The 19,360-nt window shown below is 40.5% G+C and overlaps 1 protein-coding gene across 5 annotated transcripts in view; it reads right to left on the bottom strand.

The window, feature by feature from the left end:
* PTPN3 (protein tyrosine phosphatase non-receptor type 3) overlaps nt 1–19,360 on the bottom strand; it is a 442,179-nt gene that overhangs the window by 8,840 nt on the left and 413,979 nt on the right. For all 5 annotated transcript variants that reach the window (XM_073587741.1, XM_073587742.1, XM_073587740.1 and 2 more), the window contains 4 exons: nt 18,579–18,725; nt 13,596–13,724; nt 10,738–10,883; nt 9,333–9,468 (listed from right to left, as the gene is read on the bottom strand). In XM_073587741.1, coding sequence (XP_073443842.1) covers nt 9,333–9,468; nt 10,738–10,883; nt 13,596–13,724; nt 18,579–18,725 — 558 coding nt within the window. The remainder of the gene's footprint in view (nt 1–9,332; nt 9,469–10,737; nt 10,884–13,595; nt 13,725–18,578; nt 18,726–19,360) is intronic.

The raw sequence follows: 19,360 nt of genomic DNA, 5'->3' as shown, positions 1-19,360 counted from the left end.
ACTTGTCCCTAGGATGGGAGAGTAATAAACCTAGCTTTCTGCCGTAACCTGTTGTGAGTTCATTTTCTGGTCTACCAGTTGTGAGTTCTCCTTCCAGGTTCCCTCTGGTGGTAATAGGAGGTAGTGAGGCTGATTTAATCAGTAGAGATCTGCCACCTGATAATGAGGATGACGATTGGACCTCAGGAATTTCAGACTGGATTTAAGTCAGCCGACGCCCTATTCTGGTGCTGGTGATTCCTTCTGGCTTTTCAGCTCTTGGTGTTCAGCTCTGTTCCAGTCATTTCAAACTAAGTTTTTCTGCTAATGTTCACACTTGATTTTGTTGGTCTATTCAGTTTTTTGTGTGGTCAGCCAGCCCTGGCTGGGGCTGTGCTGAATTTCCACTCTTACTTATCTGTATTTGCCAATTTGCTTTTAGTCCCCTATTCAATTGGCCTCTTTTTGCTCTGTCTCAGAATATTTCAGAGTGCTGATATAGTGGGAGAAGTCTAGTGACTTCAGGGTTAATTTTGTTATCAGAAGTGTTGGACATTATTTTTGTAGGGTTTTTGGCAGATTGCAGACAGTGTCTTCCCTTTCCTGTCCTTTCTAGTTAGTTTGGGCCCCATCGTTTGCTCAGCCTTTTTTCCTGCCTGTGTTTGTGCTTTCATCTTGTTTCACAGTCAATACATGTGTGGGGGCTGTCTTTCCTTTGGGGTCTGCTCTGGGGCAGTTAGTTTTCCCCTTTCTTGCTTTAGGCTTATTTAGTCCTCCGGCGGTGACGAGGCATCTAGGATCATCGTAGGAACGCTCCACGGCTGCTGCTAGTTGTGTGGTTAGGATCAGGGATCTGCAATCTGCATAGTTACCAACCTCTCTGGTTTTTCTGGGACTTAGCTTGTTTTGTTTTTTCCTCCTCGGTGACCCCCTCATAACAGTAACCTAAGTGCCTGCAGTATCTTCCTACCGAGGCAAAAGTGTGTACCCTGTAAAGCTTAGAAAAAGTATGCAACAATGTCCAAAGTAGGTGCTGTACAAAGCTGCAAAGCCGATGTCTGATTACGAACTTCCAAAGAAGCCCCCACCGCCTGAGTAGAGTGTGCCCTAATCCTAAACGGGGCCACTCTGGCCTTAGACTATTAAGCCTGGATAATTACATATAATGGTCGCTTTAGAAGAGGCTTGACCCTTAAGAAGGAACTGTGGTATAACAACTAAGGAATCAGAACGCCTAAATGAGGCAGTGGCCAATGAATAACACCTTACAGCTCTAACAATATCTAACCTGTGCAGAGCTTATTCAATAGGATGAGCTGGACAGATGCAAGGTAAAACCATATCTTCATTAAGGTGAAAACTCAAAACTACCTTTGGGAGAAAATACAGAACTGGCCTCAACTACCTTGCCCTAATGAAAAATAAGGTAAGTGGCAAGCTCCTAGATCCTCCTAATAAAAGTGATGGCTATAAGAAGAGCTTATAAGAGAGAAAAAGTGCAGAAGACCGAAGAGCCTTCAAAGCAAGATTCAGATCCCAAGGGACCAGAGGAGCCAAATAAGGTGGTTTAACATGTGCAAATCTTTAAAGAAAAGTTTTAACTAGTGGTATAGAAGCTAACTCCCTCTGAAACAGAATAGACAAGGAGGACACTTGATCCTTGAGGGAGTTGAGCGCTAGCCCTGTTTCCAACCTGAACTGTAAGGAGGAGAGCAGCACCGGCAAAGAAAAAGCTACAGGTGAAGTAGTAGTCGACTCACACCCACGAAAATAAGCCCTCCAAGTTCGATGGCAGACCAAAAGAGGATGGCTTCCAAGCTCTAATCATAGTCTGGATGACCGACCTAAACAAATCTACTGTCATCAAAATCGTAGCTGCAACAGGCATGCTGTCAAACTAAGCGCCTGTAAATTCAGCAATTCAGTGTGAATGCCAATAGATCTACATCTGGTATACTTCACCGCTGACAGGTCTGCCTGAACACTTCTAGCTGAAGAGACAACTCTCCTGAAGCTAGCTGCTGGTGACTTAAAAAGTCATCCTCCCAGTTGTCTACACCAGGTAGATGAACTACAGAGATTAGAGGAACCTTGTCCTCTGCCCACTCCAGAATCCCTGTGACTTCCGTCATGGCTGATGGACTTTGTGTGCCCGCCTGGCAATTGATATAGGCCACAGTGGTAGCATTGCCTGGAAAAACTCTGATCAGTAATTCCTGCAGTAAGTGCTGCCAATGTAAAAGAGCCAGACAAATAGCTCTGCGCTACAGCACGTTGATTTGGAGAATTTTTACTGCCTGCTCCAAACTTCTTGCACCGACAAGTAACGAAAAGTTGCTACCCAGCTGTATTGACTGGAATCCGTGGTGAGCACCTGCCACTCAATGGGATGAAAAGAATGACCTCAAGTTGACAGGGGTAATGGTAACTACCACCTGAGAGACTGGCAGTAGTGAAGGAGACAAATAGATCAATCCAGGGACTGTATTAATCTGTCCCAAGAGGTTAGTAGCATTTTCTGTAGAGGCCTTGACTTAAATTGAGCAAACTGTACTCCCTTAAATGGCGCGACCATCTTTTCCAGGACCCTGAAAAAAAAAGTCTGCCTGGTTGTTTTAAAGTTCTCATGAAAGACTGAAGAGATAATCTCTTCTCCTCCGGAAAATATACTGATGACTGAACGGTGTGGAGCACCATTCCCAGAAACAGTAGCCACTGTGTTGGAACTAAAACAGACTTTGTCCTGTTGGGAATCCAACCGTTTCACTCTATGGTCTGCAAAACGTTCTGTAGGCTCTTTAGATTTTGCACAAAGGATCGCGCTTTGACAAGAATGACATCCAGATAGGGGGAAACAATTATTCCCCTGAACCATAGTAATGCCATAACAGAGGCCAGGACCTTTGTAAATACCCCTGGGAGTAGTGGCCGGCCCGAATGTAAGAGACATAAACTGATAGTAATCCTGATCAACCACAAAGCGAAGAAATAGCTGACAAAAAAAGGAAAAATTGGCACATGCAGATAAGTATCTAAAATATCTACTGAAAAAAGAAACTCTCTGGTTTCCACGGATGTGACCACTGACCAGAGCCACTCCATCTTGAAGTGAAGAAGCCAAACACAACTGTTCAAGTGCCTTAAGCCTAAAAAAGGCAGCAACAAGCCACTTTTTCTTGGTGATAAGGAATAGGTTGGAATAAAACCCATCGTCACACTCAGATATAGGGAGACCTACAATCACACCTGCTTGCAGTAAGGAAGTTATCACCTGGTCGAAGCTGGGAGATCCGGGTGCGCGAGAGCAAAAGAAACGATCATGAGGTATAGAGGTGAACTTTATTCTGTATCCCGAAGAGATGACCTCACTGACCCAAAGACGGCTGACTGCCCCTGCCATGCCTCCTGAAAGAGGAGGAGGCAGTCACCCACCCAGAAGAAAGAATCCCCATCAAGTATCGACCCTCTTACCGCCACCGGACTCAGAGTGCCTAGCTCTTGACCCAGAAGGGTTTCTGGAGGGTGTCACTCTAAAGGTAGTTCTCTTAGGCACCTGAGAGACCTTCATTCCAACATACTGACCTGGCAAAAGAGATGGACCTACAAGGCCCCAAGCCTCCAGAAAGGACAGCTGGTACTGAACTGAGGAAGCAGAGTGCTTCTACCACCTGTTGCGCCTGAAATGATCTTGTCTAACAGGGTCCCAAATAACTGAGACCCTCGGAAAGGTAAACCTATCAAAGATTTCTTTGAAGTGAAGTCTGTCCTCCATACCTTGAGCCATAGCATGTGGCGAATTGTGAAGCAATTACTTACTGCCTGAACAGAGCACTCCACCCCAACCAAGGATGCAGAACAGAGATACTTCACTGCCTGTGAAATCAGATGAGCGATCTCAGCTAATCCTAGATCCTGGGAACAAGCCAACAAACTCTGTCACAAATATCTAGCCTTTGCCGTTACCGCCTCGGAAACTCAAGTAGTGGAAAACACTGAACAAAGGGCAAAGCCTGCTGTCTTAAAAGTGGACCTTCCCACAAAATCTATATGCCTGTCCGAAGAAGCAGATAAGATACTGGAGTATCTACCTCTAGTGGAATAGACCAAGAAGCCACCAGCTCTACTGGGAAGGGATATAAAACCTCCATACGGCTAAGCTCTAAAAGCGTCCGTCTGGGTGTCCCCATGCTTTCTGTAATACCTCAGAAAACTCCACATGGTTAGAAAAGGATCTGGCCATGCTCTTAGCCCTCCTAAATAAACTTGTTTTGGTAAAAGGAGGAGGCGGCGCAGCTGTTACTCCCAGAGAGGCATCCAAGGGGGATACCAAACTATCCAACATTTCCCCTAGTTTTCCCAACTGATATGGATCCAGGACAGATTATTAACTGGAAATGGATTCTGAGTGCTGAGGGGAAAGAATCCCCTGGGAAGGGGAAAAGGAATCTGAGACCCTACCCTGTGAAGGTGACCGGGACGAGGAAGTATCTCGAGGCCATCTGAACTGCTTTCATGAGCAGCCATATTGGTGTGCGATGGCTGGAGGATCCGACCCATTCACAGCAGCAGTAGTAGTCACCGGCAATCATTCCACAACAGTAACCAGTGTCTTGGACCCCCTGGTTAGTTTGGCTACAGACTGAACTAAATCACAAGCCTATACAGAGGAGGAGGCACATTCTCCTCAGCTGTTAGAGGTCCTCCTGTGAGGCTACCAGAAAGAAAGCAAGAGAGGTACAAAAGGTAGAATGGGCCACAGACTGACCAGTGGAAAACTTACTATTACAAATCACACAAGCATAGTAAGTGACAAGTGCAGACTGCGCTAATGGGTGTGCATGGTCATCTCTAGACTCAAACATTATGAGTGATAGAGAAGAGACAGAAACAAAAAGAATAGAAGACTCCACTAAACGGTGACACAAAAAATGTTAAGTGTGCTAGAACCAGTCCCCAGAAGTCAACAGTCTACCACATTGATGTTGCACGAGGAGACCGATGCCGAGGTGCTTCTGTGCCCCCACCATTTCATATTGTCACGACAAAGCCAGGAAGAGGAAGGGGTGGAGTCAGAGTGGCGGGAACCCAGTATGCCGAGGCACGGCTGCTGATAGCACGGGAGGAACATGGCCACTGATTGGCCACAACCTCACCTCCGCAAAATGGCCAAGCGCTCCCAAGGCCATGCCATAAGCCAGGAACGCACCCCCTCTGGCTACCGCAATACAGACGCCACTGCGATACTCAACTTCCTGCCAATATAATCCTGACCCACTAAGGCCGAGGGACCAGCTGGGTGTGTAGCCTCCCTCTAGCAACATCACCTGCCCCCTGCACAACTTCTGTAATCACTACCCCAAAAAGAAAAAGGGAAGGGGTGGTAACAAAGCTCATGACAAAGCTATACTTGCCTGTCCTGAAGCTCTAGATCCTTTTATCTTCTGCTCTATGCAACTGTAGCCATGTGGGGCGCCAGGCAAGAGCTAGTTGGCTTATGGACCTCTGCCCGAGTACCTGCACCGACTATGTCAAGGTACCTTAGTTCAGATATACTGACGCAAGAGTATACAGACTGAACAATCACAGCTTGTATTCTCCGGTGCTACGAGTGTGAAACAGAGTTTACAATTACACTCTGTTACCCCGAGACATTCATCTGAAAAACCAAAAACAAAGGAGTTTGCGCCTAACCTAAGACAGGTCTGAGACAAACATTGCCTCCAACTAATACAACACTAAAGGGAGAAAGCCTGCTCCAGCAGACAGGGTATAGTCTGCTGGGGAGGCACCAATTTTAGTTAATTGCAATAAAGGTGTCAGCCTCCAGGCAGCAGACTATCTCATGGTTCTGTGTCCCCCAATAAGATGAACAAGAAATTTAGGTGTGCTCTGTAATTAGTATCACAGGTACAGTATCTACAAACCTGTAATCAGTCAGTCTGCCTAAAGCTAAGGAGAGAGTTTTCTCTGGAGCTTAGAAAGAAAATTAAAGGCAAGAATGTTAAATGAAAAGGCTATAATACCATCTCCAAACAGCTTATTCCTATTACCACAGTTAGACACAAGATAAAGAAGTTTAAGGTCTATGGAATTTTATCCAACGTCCTTGCACATGCCCGCAAGAGGAAAATTGATGATAACTTGAAGACAGAAATTAGGACTGGAAACCAAGGAGCACAGAACAACTTCCAAAGTGATTAGAGGTGAACTCATAGGTCAAGGTGCACCAGTGTCACATTGCACAATTTGTTGCTACCTTGGCCAAAGTGTATTTAACGGAAAACAACCAAGAGGAGAAAAGTGCTGTTGAAAGCAAATCATAAAGCGAGATTGGTATTTGCTAAGCTGCTTATTGACAAGCCACAAAGTTTCTTGGAAAATGTCCTTTGGACAGATGGGACAGAACTGAGCCTTTTGGCAAGTCACATCAACTCTATGTTCACAGAGACAAAAATTAAGAACATAAATAAAAGATCATTCTATCTAATGTAAAACATGGAGGAGGCTCGGTTTTGTTTTGAGATTGCTTTGCTGCATCAGGCATAGAATGCCTTGAATCTGTGCAGGGCGCTGTCACACACAGTATAGGAAAGACTAAAGGCCCCATCACACTAAGCGAGATCGCTAGCGATATCGCTTAAGCGTCACCGATTTTGTGACGCAGCAGCGATATTACTAGCGATATCGCTATGTGTGATACTTACCTCCGACCGGCTCCCCCGCTGTCTATCGCTGATCGCGCGAGAACGTCCTGGGCCGTTTCTCGTCGGCTGCTTCCTGCTGGCGCCGACGAGCGAAGCGTGGACGCGGGCGGGAGGACGTCTTCATCGCCGCGTCTGACAGGTAAGTAACAACCGCCGACCGCTGCTGCATCGCTAGTGAGATCTGCCTGTTTGGCAGCTCACTAGCGACCATTTAGCGATGCACCAGCGATCCTGACCGGGTCGTATCGTTGTCGGGTTCGCTGGTGCATCGCTAAATGTGACGGTACCCTAAGTGCAACATGAAGGAATGAGGGAAAGGGAGCCCAACACTAGGGAAGGTGGGAGTGTGAACCACTAGGCCGAATAAAAGTCAACCTGTCTGCCCTAAACATCCCTAGATAGGTTCTGCACCTATAGCCAAGCAGGAACCTAATCCCTGCCTGACCCTGGCAATAAGCCCTGCTTAAGGAAGGATGGGGTAAGCACTAATCAATCCCCACTACAACTAAAGACAGCTGGGATAAACAAACAAGGGGAATACATATCTTGAGTAGACAGAGAAGTAACACAAACGTCCTCCAGCAGCACCAAAGAGGAAGATAGCCGACTGCTATAGCTCCAAGTTTCAACAGGGAAAAATGGAAATGTCAGTGACGATTCCCAGAAGCAGACAAAAAGTCTATAAACAGCCAGTCCAATTGTGTCAATTAGAGCCGGGGGGGGGGGAGGTAGTCACTGGATTCCACAGTCAGAAGGGCTAGGAAGGCGTCTGCAAAGCCAACCGCAGAGACCTTCTGCAGCCAGATGCTGTGCAACTATCTGCAGCCTCTGACAAACTCGTGACAGTCACAATTAAATCTCAAAACTATCATGGTATTCTGGAGCAAAATGTGCCACACAGGGTCATAAAGTTTATTCTAAGTAGAATGGTCTTCCAAATAGATAATGACCTAAACACAGAAAAATATCCAAGAATGGTGAAGAGCAAAGCATTGGAATATTCTAAAGTGGCCTGATCTAGATCCTATTGAACATTTGTGGGAGAAGCTGTAACATAAGGTTTGGAGAAGACACTTTCACACTTGCGACACCTGGTTGGCTCACGAGGAGTAGGACAAAATACCCGAGCACACATGCAGAATTCTCAATGAGAGGTACAGAAATTGTTTGCAATGACTGCCTCAACAAGTTGTGCAATAAAATATTAAGTGATAGAGTAGCTGCTGTTTTAGTTTTTATTTGTTAAATCAATAATACGCATGAAAATAAGAAACTTTGCAATATAGCTTATAGTAAACAGATTCTTTGTCCATCAAGCCTGATCATTCATTTTCAAAATTCTCAATTCATGGGTAAAATCGGGATTCAATGAAGACAAGTTTTCCCATTACTGAGAGAAGAGACAGCATTTGCTACTGATAAGATTTTTTGTAGACGGGAGGAACCCTGCTTCTAGCTCCTCCTCCCTACTGGCTACATAGAATTTTATCAGTAGAAAATGATGTCTCTTATTTTAGAATTTTACCTGTGAATTGAGCTTTTTTAGAATGAAATAATCTGATAAGATACATTACAAAGTATTTCATTTTTATGTGTATTATTGATTCATGTAGTAAAAATTAAAAAACAACAGTTACTCTTTATGGGTACCGTCACCTTTGTTCAGGTCATTTTCATAGGTTATGTTGAACCACAATTCAGAAGAAATGTCTGATTTTCTTTAGTTGATAGTCAGTAATTTTAAATTGAAAGTTTCACGTCATTTCAGTGACCATTGTGTTTTTTTTGTGCTCTAATTTTGTCCATGTGTTTAGATGCACAAACACATTCCTCAAACTGCAATTGCAACACTAAGAAGGAAAGATAATATGAAAATCACAGGATTGTTAATGATGTGCAAATAAAATATTTAAAACATCTTGGCTTATTCGATATTGGGTTTGAGCATAATGTGCAGGAATTACATGCACTTACACACCCTGGCATGTTAGCAATAAGGCTATTAATGGTTGTCTGAGGAAAGTTCCACTGAATGCACTTGGGCACAAAATCATCAAGCTCCGCTGTAAATGATGAGGAATGTGTGTGCGTGTGTATAATATATATATATATATATATATATATATATATATATATATATATAATATACACACGCACACACATTCCTCATCATTTACAGCGGAGCTTGATGATTTTATATATATGTAAGAAAAGGAGCCACTGAAAAAAGGGGACTTTTATTAGTCCATCTGGTGTGATAACATATGGGCTGTGAAGAGCCTTTCTCACCAATGGGTGTAAATGACTCATTATCAGTGTAGGCATGTAAGAAGTGAAATACCCATGCTCACCTGGACTTACAGGGTAATTACCTACGTGACCTCCTTGATGTCTCGCTGCTGGGCAATTAACCTTTTCTTAAGAGATACTGTTATGAATTATTTCCTATGCTACCTGACAAGAAGCTCTTAACAGCATGGCTTTATTGTCATGGCCTGCAAACGATGTAGCCGTAGCTTAGTAATAACAGTGGGGGATTTCCAGAATCACTCCTGTGAAAGGCGTAAAACTCTAATACAAAAGTAATATACCGTATATTAACTATAATGTTTAGCTGCATGAATACAAGAAGATCTTCATTTTGCTTACTGATGTCTGAACCATCATAGGCCGCTGGTCTCGCATTTGTCTCACAATGTCCAAAGGATAGACAGGCTGGTTTTGTTCAATTAGACACATTGCTGTTTCCATGGTAATCAGGACGCCAGTACGACCGATCCCGGCGCTGTCATTAAAAGGTAATAATATGTTACAAGCTAATAAAATGTAATTGTCTGTTGTATATTTGCTAAATAATGTATTAACTGCAATCTTTTAACTACAGATGAGAGGATCAGCTAAAACTCTAATTCACCTGTTTGTCTGGTGTTTGCCAGGAAATTCAATTGGCAGAGAAGTTAATGTCTCTCTTCGAATTGAATGTTTCTCATTATACCCCTAAAGCATACCCAATGTAATATATGAAAAATAATACAATTCCTTATACTCTCTCCTCACTTCTCACCTCATTAGCCCCTCCGGCTCCTCACCGCCAGTTGTCCAGTCCTCGATGCTTCTTCAAATTGGCATTAGAAGCAGTGAAATTCTTGAGCCTGGGTTGCTAGAACAGCGGAGGGGCTGGATAGATGAGTTTAATTTCTTTTTTAATTTTTTTTACATTTTTGATGTCCCTTTGTGGTTTAGAAATATAGGGCCATTTTGCTGAGCTTGCCGGAAGTGAATTACAAAAAAATTAAAAAAAATAATCCATATTTTGGTTCACTTCTAGGTTCAGAACAGACCGACAAGCTTTCATTTCTCATAAATGAGTCTTAAGATCCATTTAGATATTTACTTAACCCATTGTTTTCATTGGGCTGATTATTCTGTCTCCATACAGCATCATGTTATTAGCATCATTTCATCAGTTTGGCCCGAAAAAATGAAAATGACAATTTCTATGCCAGCATAAATGCTAAAATCAAGCACCTTCTGCACGTCTGGCTCATTCAAGTGATTGGCTGAATGCTGAATGCTTAGGCTGCAATCTCACACTGCGGCTAAGGCCTTTTTTTTGCTGTCAGCAAGGTAAAAACGGAGAGTTGCAAGATGGTGAAGCAAAAAAACACTGAGAATCACTAGTGCACTAAACTGCTTGGCCACGCTACCGTGCTCCTCATTGGAATAACTGAATGAATAAATAATATTTAGCAAGCCGAGCAATGGTATTGGGCAGTTAAGGTACATTTTTTTATTAGGGTGCTGTTTGCTACAAAGTGCTGTGCTTGGTTTCAATAACAATTTTGTGCTGACAGACTCTCTTTAATGGCAGATCACTCTGTATAGCATTCTGCTATTAAAGAAATTGAGCAGACACCGAGTCAGACCTGTCCTGCTAAAGTGAAATGAGATGATGTTAGGAGCACCATTAACCTATGTAATAATGAGTCCATATTATAAGGCTAGACAACACAACACGAAAGAACTGCTAACCTGACCTGAACCATCCAATTACCTGCAGTGCACCAGCATGGGCTGCTTCTCCACCCGCTTTTGTCTCACACAGGTTACAAATTCCAGGAAATCAGAGGATTCATCGGGGACTCCATGATCAGGCCAAGCAACGTACTGCAAGTGAGAAACCGGAAGCTCTTCTCCTGTCTTTAAATAATAGTTGGATTAATTAGGCCATCCAAATGCTAAAAACATCATCTGTCACACAAGTGTATTGGTGTGTCCTTCGCAAAATTACTGCCTAAACCATGTATTGTGTTGTTTCTAAAGTTATCCATGTGTGAATTGCACCAGGTATTTTTGGCCAATTGTTTAGCATGCTTGGCATTAGCCTGTAAGTTTGAGATGCTATAAGGGTAAGAAGAAAAGATGTGCTGTAAGTCCAAAAATATCACCACAAATGACCATGAGTTTTGTTTAATATTATAGCAGCTGACGCTTTTCACTTGGAAAAAGCAGACATTTTTCTCCCTTCATACTACCTATATGATAGACAATGACTTTGTAAAGGTGTTGTCTGGGGCATTTGTAGCATTTCTACAAGATGTGTAATAGATAGCCAATAAAGGAGTGCCCCACTGCTGGGACCAGCGTGATTTTCAGAAGTGGGGTCCATCATGGCTTTATCTATAGAAGCTTTGATAATTGCAGTGCATGCTTGCTCAGGTGGGCCCTTCATCTATTAGACATTAATGGAATAACTTGCACATGTGTCATAAAAGTCGCTTTAAGACTTACAATCTGAGATCTTACATTCATATAGTTACTAGATCAACAAGGAGTCAAATTATAATTTTCTTCTGAATTGATCTATTAGACAAATACTTATACAGTATGCTAAAATCAACAAGAACCAGCAAATTCTTAATATTTTTAGCAGAATGAATGATGCAAGTTTACAATCTGTATCAATAGCGTCTACCCAATTCCACTATTAGTCTATATTCCCACATAGCATAAACAGAGCTTTTTTTCCCACTGTGTTTTTGTGCAGAAATTCTGCTACATACATTAGTAGAATAAATCGGACCCAATTGTAGAAAGTAATCTTAAAATGAGGGTTCTGTGTAGCACAACATATACTGGTTGAGATGTTAGATGGGTTGCATTAAATATAAAAAAATAAATATAAGGAATTAAGATTAATAGTTAATGGACAGGCTTTGTTGTGGTGAACATTAAAGTAAAAAATGTATGTTTTGTTTGTAGGGGTATGCAGGATAGCTGTGGGATTGGAAAATAACAAAATGTATTTACATATTTGACAAAGACAAATAGTATCGCTCAGGCTATGTGCCCACGTAGCGATTCTGAAGCAGAATAAACCTGAGCAGAATCGCACACCCTGCTCCCGGGAAAACGCATGCGGTTTTTGACGTGCTTTTTTAAGCGTTTGTCAAGCGTTTTTGCAAGCGTTTTCCCATGCGTTTTTGCCCGTATAGTTGATGGTATGCGGAATCGCGGGCGATTCCGCAAAATTAATGAACATGCTGCGTTTTTCACCGCTAAGCAATTCCGCAGCGGTAAAAACGCACCAATGGCACAACATGTGCACTTTCTATTAAAAATGCATGGAATGCTTTTTTTAAGCGTTTCTGCGGCAGAATCGCATGTTTAAAAACGCTGCGGAAACGCTTAAAAAACGCTACGTGGGCACACAGCTTCAAACTAAATTCATGACTTGTTTTTAAATATTTATATGACTAGAAAGGAAAATATTTTAATCTGTAAACTCAATGACATTCCCCTGAAAGCAGCCGGCAAAGGGGCAGCACTCAGAAGTTCTACCGAATACATATGTGCTAAGGAGTCCTAGGTATTCATTAGCATAAAGTGTATGAATCTTTCACAGGCTGATTGCAGGGAAAAGGCATTAAAGGGGTTGTCCACTACATGGACAACCTAGTCTAAAAAGCATATTTCCCCCTTATAAAATAATAACACTTATACTCGCCTCTAGAGCCGCACTGTTCCAGTGTTGTCAGCACTTGCTCTCCCGGGGATCGCGTGACATTGTCATGTCATGCGATCCCTGCGGCCACTTCATGCTGGCTTCACGCTCCTCGTTTTCAGATGAATCAGACATTAAGAGGAAGTGAGCGGCCTGTCGCATGATCAGACCCTGTTCCTGTACAGTCAGACGCAGCCATTACACAGTACATAGCAGGGGCACATTTATAAGATTATCTCAGCACAGGAACATTATTTGTAGAAATAAATCCAGTTGTGGAAATTATTATTATTATTCCAAGACATATTGATTAAAATTAACTTTAAAATGAACTTTGGTTATGGGAAAAGCCCATTAAGTAGTGTGAAAAAAAACGTTATATTCCCAATGACCATTGCTTCGCCTATGCAGCCATAACAGTAGTTTTTAGGGGTACACATAGTGACAGACTGTCTTTAAATTGAGCCTTATGTTTCTTATTACACCTCCTCAAGAATTTACTGAAATAAGTGGCAGATAATATTCTTACAAAGATTTGCCTTATAATTACTGACTGTACAGAACGATCACCGATTTGCAGTTTGCGGATTCACTGCCCATTGGGGGCATTGGTGACATATTCCATGAGGTTTGGGATTTTTTTATAGTGAATTTGCTAGAAAAATGAGTGAATCCATTTTCCCAATAAAATCTATTGTTCACAAAAATGACTAAACAGGCCAAATGTTGTCAGATCTGAGCCTGCAGATGCTGTACGGACTCCGCTCCCCCCACCCCTCCTAGAAAACAGAATCTCACCAGAGTTGACGCTCATTCTGCTAAAATTAAAGTAAAACATGCAAATGACTTTAAATGTCATTTATTGTCACTTTTAGTCGATGGTTTGTGAAAAAAGCCTCAGTCTTTACCTCTGTGTTTGTTAGTATCATTTCTCTGAAAACATAGGCGATTGTACAGTCTTCAGTGTTACACGTTACTCGAAAATTCCCATATTCCAGCACGTCAGGGGGGTCAGGCCAATACTGCTGACATTTGGTCTAAAGGAACACAAAGGGTTATTAGTTTATGGAGAATTTATAAAGGTAATTCATAAAAAAAAAAAAAAAATTCTACTTCCTTTTTAAGATCAATGGCCAAACAAAGGACTAACTAGTATATAACATCTATCTAGATACTGCACAGAATAAACATACTAGGAGGGCTGAGGCCAAACAACACAAACTGCTCATATTTCTATTTCCAAGAAATGATACTGCTTAGTATCAGGGCGCAGAAAAGATTGCTGCACTTGTTAAATTTCTGCTCAAGGCATTAAAAATAGTTGATACATGCTATGTCACTATTAATACCTTGGAGAAGTGACTATTGGTTGTTTTCCGCTTTCTTGTCTTCCAAGAGCCATAACACACAGCCATATAAGAGTTTGTTTTTTTGCAGTAAAAGTTGTAGTTTTGAATAACACCATTCATTTTACTATAATATGTACTGAAAATGGAAAAGAAATTCCAACTGGTGTGGAATTACTAAAAAAAACAACAGCAATTCAGGGAATGTATTTTGGGTTTTGTTACTATGATGTTCACATTGTGGCAAAAATTACTCGGTAACTTTGTTCTACTGTACAGGTCAGTACCGTTATGGTGATTTTTTTTTTTTTTTACTACTTTGAAAAAAAGAATTACTTCAGTCACCATATTCTGAGATGTAATAAAAATGTCGGTTCTGCCAACTCAATTTTCCATTTCAGCTTTTATTGTATAGAATAAATATTAGGTATTAGGGAGTGATGAGCGAACGTGCTCAGATAACGTATTATCTGAGCATGCTTGGATGTTATCAGAGTATCTTGGGCGTGCTCGGATAATATATTCGAGTCCATGCGGCTGCATGACTGGCAGCGCTAGACAGCCCCAATTCATGTGGGAATTGCCCAACAAACAGGGAATCCCTGCATGTGTTGCGGTTATCAAGAAAAATGGGTGGTGTTCCAGCTTCTTATAAAAGTCAATTTTATTTAACAAAAATCAAAACAATGATGACAGACATGATGTAGATGTCCTGAAGAGCTACGCGGTTTGAACACGAAGTGTCCTTTCTCAAGCTATACATAATGAAACCTCCATAGAATTTATACTAATATTAACCAGTTTCAAAGTATTCTCTTGTCACATGATGTCAAACATGGTTGATTAAAATCACATGAATAATTAAAAAGAAACTGAAAAATCCAACAATAATATAATCAAATCCAAAAAACATAATATTATGTTTTTTATAATCATACTAATTGTGTTTTTTGGATTTGGTTTATTATTGTATAAATTCTATGGAGGTTTCATTATGTGTAGCTTGAGAAAGGACACTTCATGTTCGAAACGCGTAGCAATTCAGGACGTCTACATCATGTCTGTCATTATTCTTTTAATTTTTGTTAAATAAAATTGATTTTCAGAAGAAGCTGGAACACCACCCATTTTTCTTCATTATTGCATGTGAGACTACATGGGTTCTGTGCTTCTACACGCCACATGCTGCTGCAGGTGAGCTGGTCATGTGCTTCTACTTTTTGCATGTGTTGCGGTTGTCTACCGTTGCAAAATATGCAGCCGCAGGGACTTGAATATATTATCCGGGCACGCCCAAGATACTTGGATAACACCCAAGCTCATTACTAGTAGTAGGAATCCAGTGATACCAAATATGTCCCTTTTTTATTCCTTAGATTTCATTATCTACGTTTTGGTAAAACATGAGCGATTTAAAAGTTTAAATTTGGCTGGGGTTGGGGGAGGTGGATTTTGGCTTTCTACAAATATTATTTTTCACATTTTTATTTATTCATTTAGAAAAGGATACTTAAAGGGGATGTCCACTACTTGGACAACTCCTTCTCACACCACACGTTTGGCCTCCATAAAATAAAAAACCTTACACTCACCATTCCTACAGTGTCGGTTCCCGCTCTTCCCTCGGCTCTCCCGCGGTTGTTGTGCCTTATGACCCCAGCGCTCAAAGAGAAATTCAACATGAAGAGAAAGTCCGGGCTGCAGCTGATCTCATGTTCAATTTGACAGAAGGCGGGGACAGTGATGACAGAGCTAATTGGGTGCTGTGGTCATGTGTCACAACAACCACATGAGCGCCCCGGGGGGTAGCAAGTGCTGATGCCGCAGGAATGGTGCCAGCACAGGGTGTGAGAATTAGCTTTTTTATTTTATTGGGTCCAAGCGTGGTGTTTCACAAGCAGTTTTCCAAGTAGTGGACAACTTCTTTAAGCCTTAGGTCACTTGATCACTAAATTACACTGCAATACTGAAGTAATGTAGTTCATTGTGCAATTACTGGTCTCCTATGAAACCCAGCCATAGGCTAGTTTTCATAGGGGTCCTAATAACGCAAACACAGGATCTTCAGTAGGCCCCTGGCAGTAATGCCAGTCCATTGTCACCCTGAAATTGCAATACGTGAGGGAGAAGCAAAGTGTATCTGAGATGAACCCCTATCCGTTCCAAGTATCTCATGTGCCATGGTCTGTCTTCAGCAATTACTGTTGGGTGTAATAATATATATATATATATAACTAAGAAATAACTGTACTTAAACTGACGATATGATGAATTTAAACACAGAAATGTATTCATGAAAGTACGATAACAACATGAAATTTTATGCGATTATTTGTCTTTTCTACAGGTATTATCCTTAGGTTAATGGAAAAGAAAATGAGATGTAGTTCAGAATTCAATTCACTGATGTACATGTGTCTACCCTTACATTACTTTGAATTTGGTATAAGCAAAGTGTCATAAGAAGATTAACTAGAATTTAAAAATTAGGATTTTTTGTGTTAACATTTTTTTTTTTTTTTTTTTTACAAATTTCCATAGTTTTTTTCTCATATACCCATCTATATTGAAAATAAAAAATACAAAAAAATCCCACTGACCAATGGGGCTATTTTAGAGTCCAAATTCCTGCTCTTTTAAGAAATTCACATGTACATATGCGGCAATAGACTTACACAGACCCTATCTTTTGTATTAAAGCATCTACTGACCATGTGCCAAAGGTCATTGTGAAGGGAGGGGGAGCAAGGGGTTCCAAGACTTCACCTATTGTATGGATCATGCATTATCAGCTGTGTATGCCGGTCATTGTAATCCTGCATAAAGTCAATGTGCATCAGAGAGATTCAATGCAACCTTTTATTTCTATGCAGCATTATGATGCGTTTCAAACCATCAAAAGCTTTCATCAACAACTTAACAAATCATGGTATAACACATATGCATAGTTAAAGTAAATCTGTCACCAGGTTTTTGCTACCCTATCTGAGAGCAGAATAATGTAACGGTAGAGACCCTGATTCCAGCGATGCATCACTTACTGGACTGTGTGTTGTATATTTTTTTTATCCTAATGTTTTAAATGAATTTATGCTGTGTTTAATAAAGATTTATTGATTATTTTTAATAGAGGTCTCCAGTTTTCATAGGATGGTGTAATTATCAGTCAGGAGACATGATACTCTTTTGCCCGGTTATCGGATATTTTTTTTTTTATAGTTAATGTCTTATCTGCTGCAGATCTACAAGTTCTCTGAATGCGGAGCTCTGCATAACCTACTGATTGGCAGATTTCTGCCTAGGCACACTGTATACAGAAAGCTGCCAAACAATGGGGGGGGAGGGCGGAGTGATAAACAGTACATAAATATTTAGGACAACATGGTAGCAGTTTATGCACCTTCTAGACATAATCTCCTGTTAAGAAAACTGTTACTTTCACAGAAAGCAGTCCAGTATGTGACAAATCACTGGAATCAGGGTCTCTGTCTCTAAACCATGCTTCTCTTAGATTAGATGCTAAAAAGCTGCTGACAGATTTCTTTTAATGTCTCTATGAAAGTACATTAGTTTTTGGCACTGATGAATTACCTCACAAACAATCGCCATAATGACAAACAAAATCCATTAAATAAAATAAAAATGAAATATTGCCTCATAAATCCAAACATTTACGGTAAATCATATATCACAACGTTATGTACTAAAAAAATATAACCATTATTATTGCTTTAGGATTAATGAAATTGTTCTCATTTCCCATTGTTGTCATGAATTTCTCTTCTGCTCATTGTCTTTTTCTATGTGCACCACCAAGACAGTGAAGTGTCGATCATTTATTGCATACTGCTATTCTGATGATATATTCTTATTGTGAAATAATATTTCTTAACTGTATTTTAATATAAAATATAAATAATTATTTGCAGTATGTTTCGATTCAATAAATATAGATAAATTAACCTTAATTTGTCCATATATTATACCTGTTCTAGCTAAACCAACAGACTTCAGTGGGGCATGAACAATATCCAATGTGCATGGTGGTCTACTTAATAGCAGATGTCGGGCAAGAGAAGGATAACTTCGGGAGACTTCAACGATCTTTTTATTAAGAAGGGAGTTTAGATGAAGCTTGAGGTTTCTGACAGCCTCTTACACCCTTCTTAACATTCTAAACATAGCAAAAAAAAAATGATGGTTGGAAAACCAAAAAAGTTGGCCAGCAGCATTCTGAAGTGTATGGTCAGCTTTCGATGAGCCAACTGGCTTTTTAAATTTCATAATGCAATTAAAAGGTATTCACCCCTTGTGTAAATATTCTAACGCTGCACATTTCTAAAAATAAACGCTTGATAACTTATTTTTAATATTATTAATTAAGCAATACATTAAAGTAAAGCTGGTATATTTTTACCAACCTAAACGTGTTAGAATACACCATACCATCACTTTATTCAAAACTATTTAAGGGTTGCGTACCGATGCATACAAATCACCGTATATTCCTTAAGAAGAAAAGGAAACATTAAATTAAAACCCTACCCGTCCTCGCTCTGTTAACGTTGTTAACATGATGAGAAGTGTTAGCCTGTTATCCCAAACCATCTGCCAGAAATGTGCACACGTATGAGGAAGGGGACCCTGAGTGGCAATATATCGATTTACGATGTTAGATGTTGGAATTTCCATCTGCAAAAGAAAGAGAATAAAACGTTGGTTACAATGTATAGGATGGAGATGGATATGTTGAAGATAGGCGAAACGTGCGTCGCAGTGATGGACGCAGTCTGCATCTGGTTTACAATGCCTTTAGGTAAATTTTGACCATATGTATGGATATTCTGTGGGCATGTTTGTAATTTATTACTAGTAGCTTATGATATCTGATCTGGACTTAAAATCTTGCATCAACATTTTAGATTTAACACATTCCTACCTCCTATAAATACCTTTTTATGGCGGCTGGAAAAATCCAGCTATTTGAGATCTATTCATTTTGTAATTGCCATGAATAATTTTGTGTGTATGCAATCAGAATATTTTTTGTACTAATACACTGTGCAACAAATTTCAGGGAAATTCTTGTCCCCTGTGAAAATTTTATTGTATCTTATAGATTTTGATATGCTGAACACAAATATGTGCTCCAAAAGTCTGTATCACATAAGGTTTTCACAACCGTTTATAGTCTACATTATGATGTCCGAGACAATACATACATATGCATCGATGTCAGTAGCAAAAGCAATTGTTCAAAAGTGTTTTGCAGACGTCTTTCATTTATAATCCGTTTCAGATGCTTCTCGAATAAGATTCCAGCAATA

The sequence above is a fragment of the Dendrobates tinctorius genome, unplaced genomic scaffold, assembly GCF_039654945.1.
Source record: "Dendrobates tinctorius isolate UK_male_01 unplaced genomic scaffold, ASM3965494v1 ptg000102l, whole genome shotgun sequence".
NCBI classification, from domain to species: Eukaryota; Metazoa; Chordata; class Amphibia; order Anura; family Dendrobatidae; genus Dendrobates; species Dendrobates tinctorius.
The sequence above is the reverse complement of the archived record's forward strand: the minus strand, read 5'-3'. Positions and strand labels throughout refer to the sequence as shown.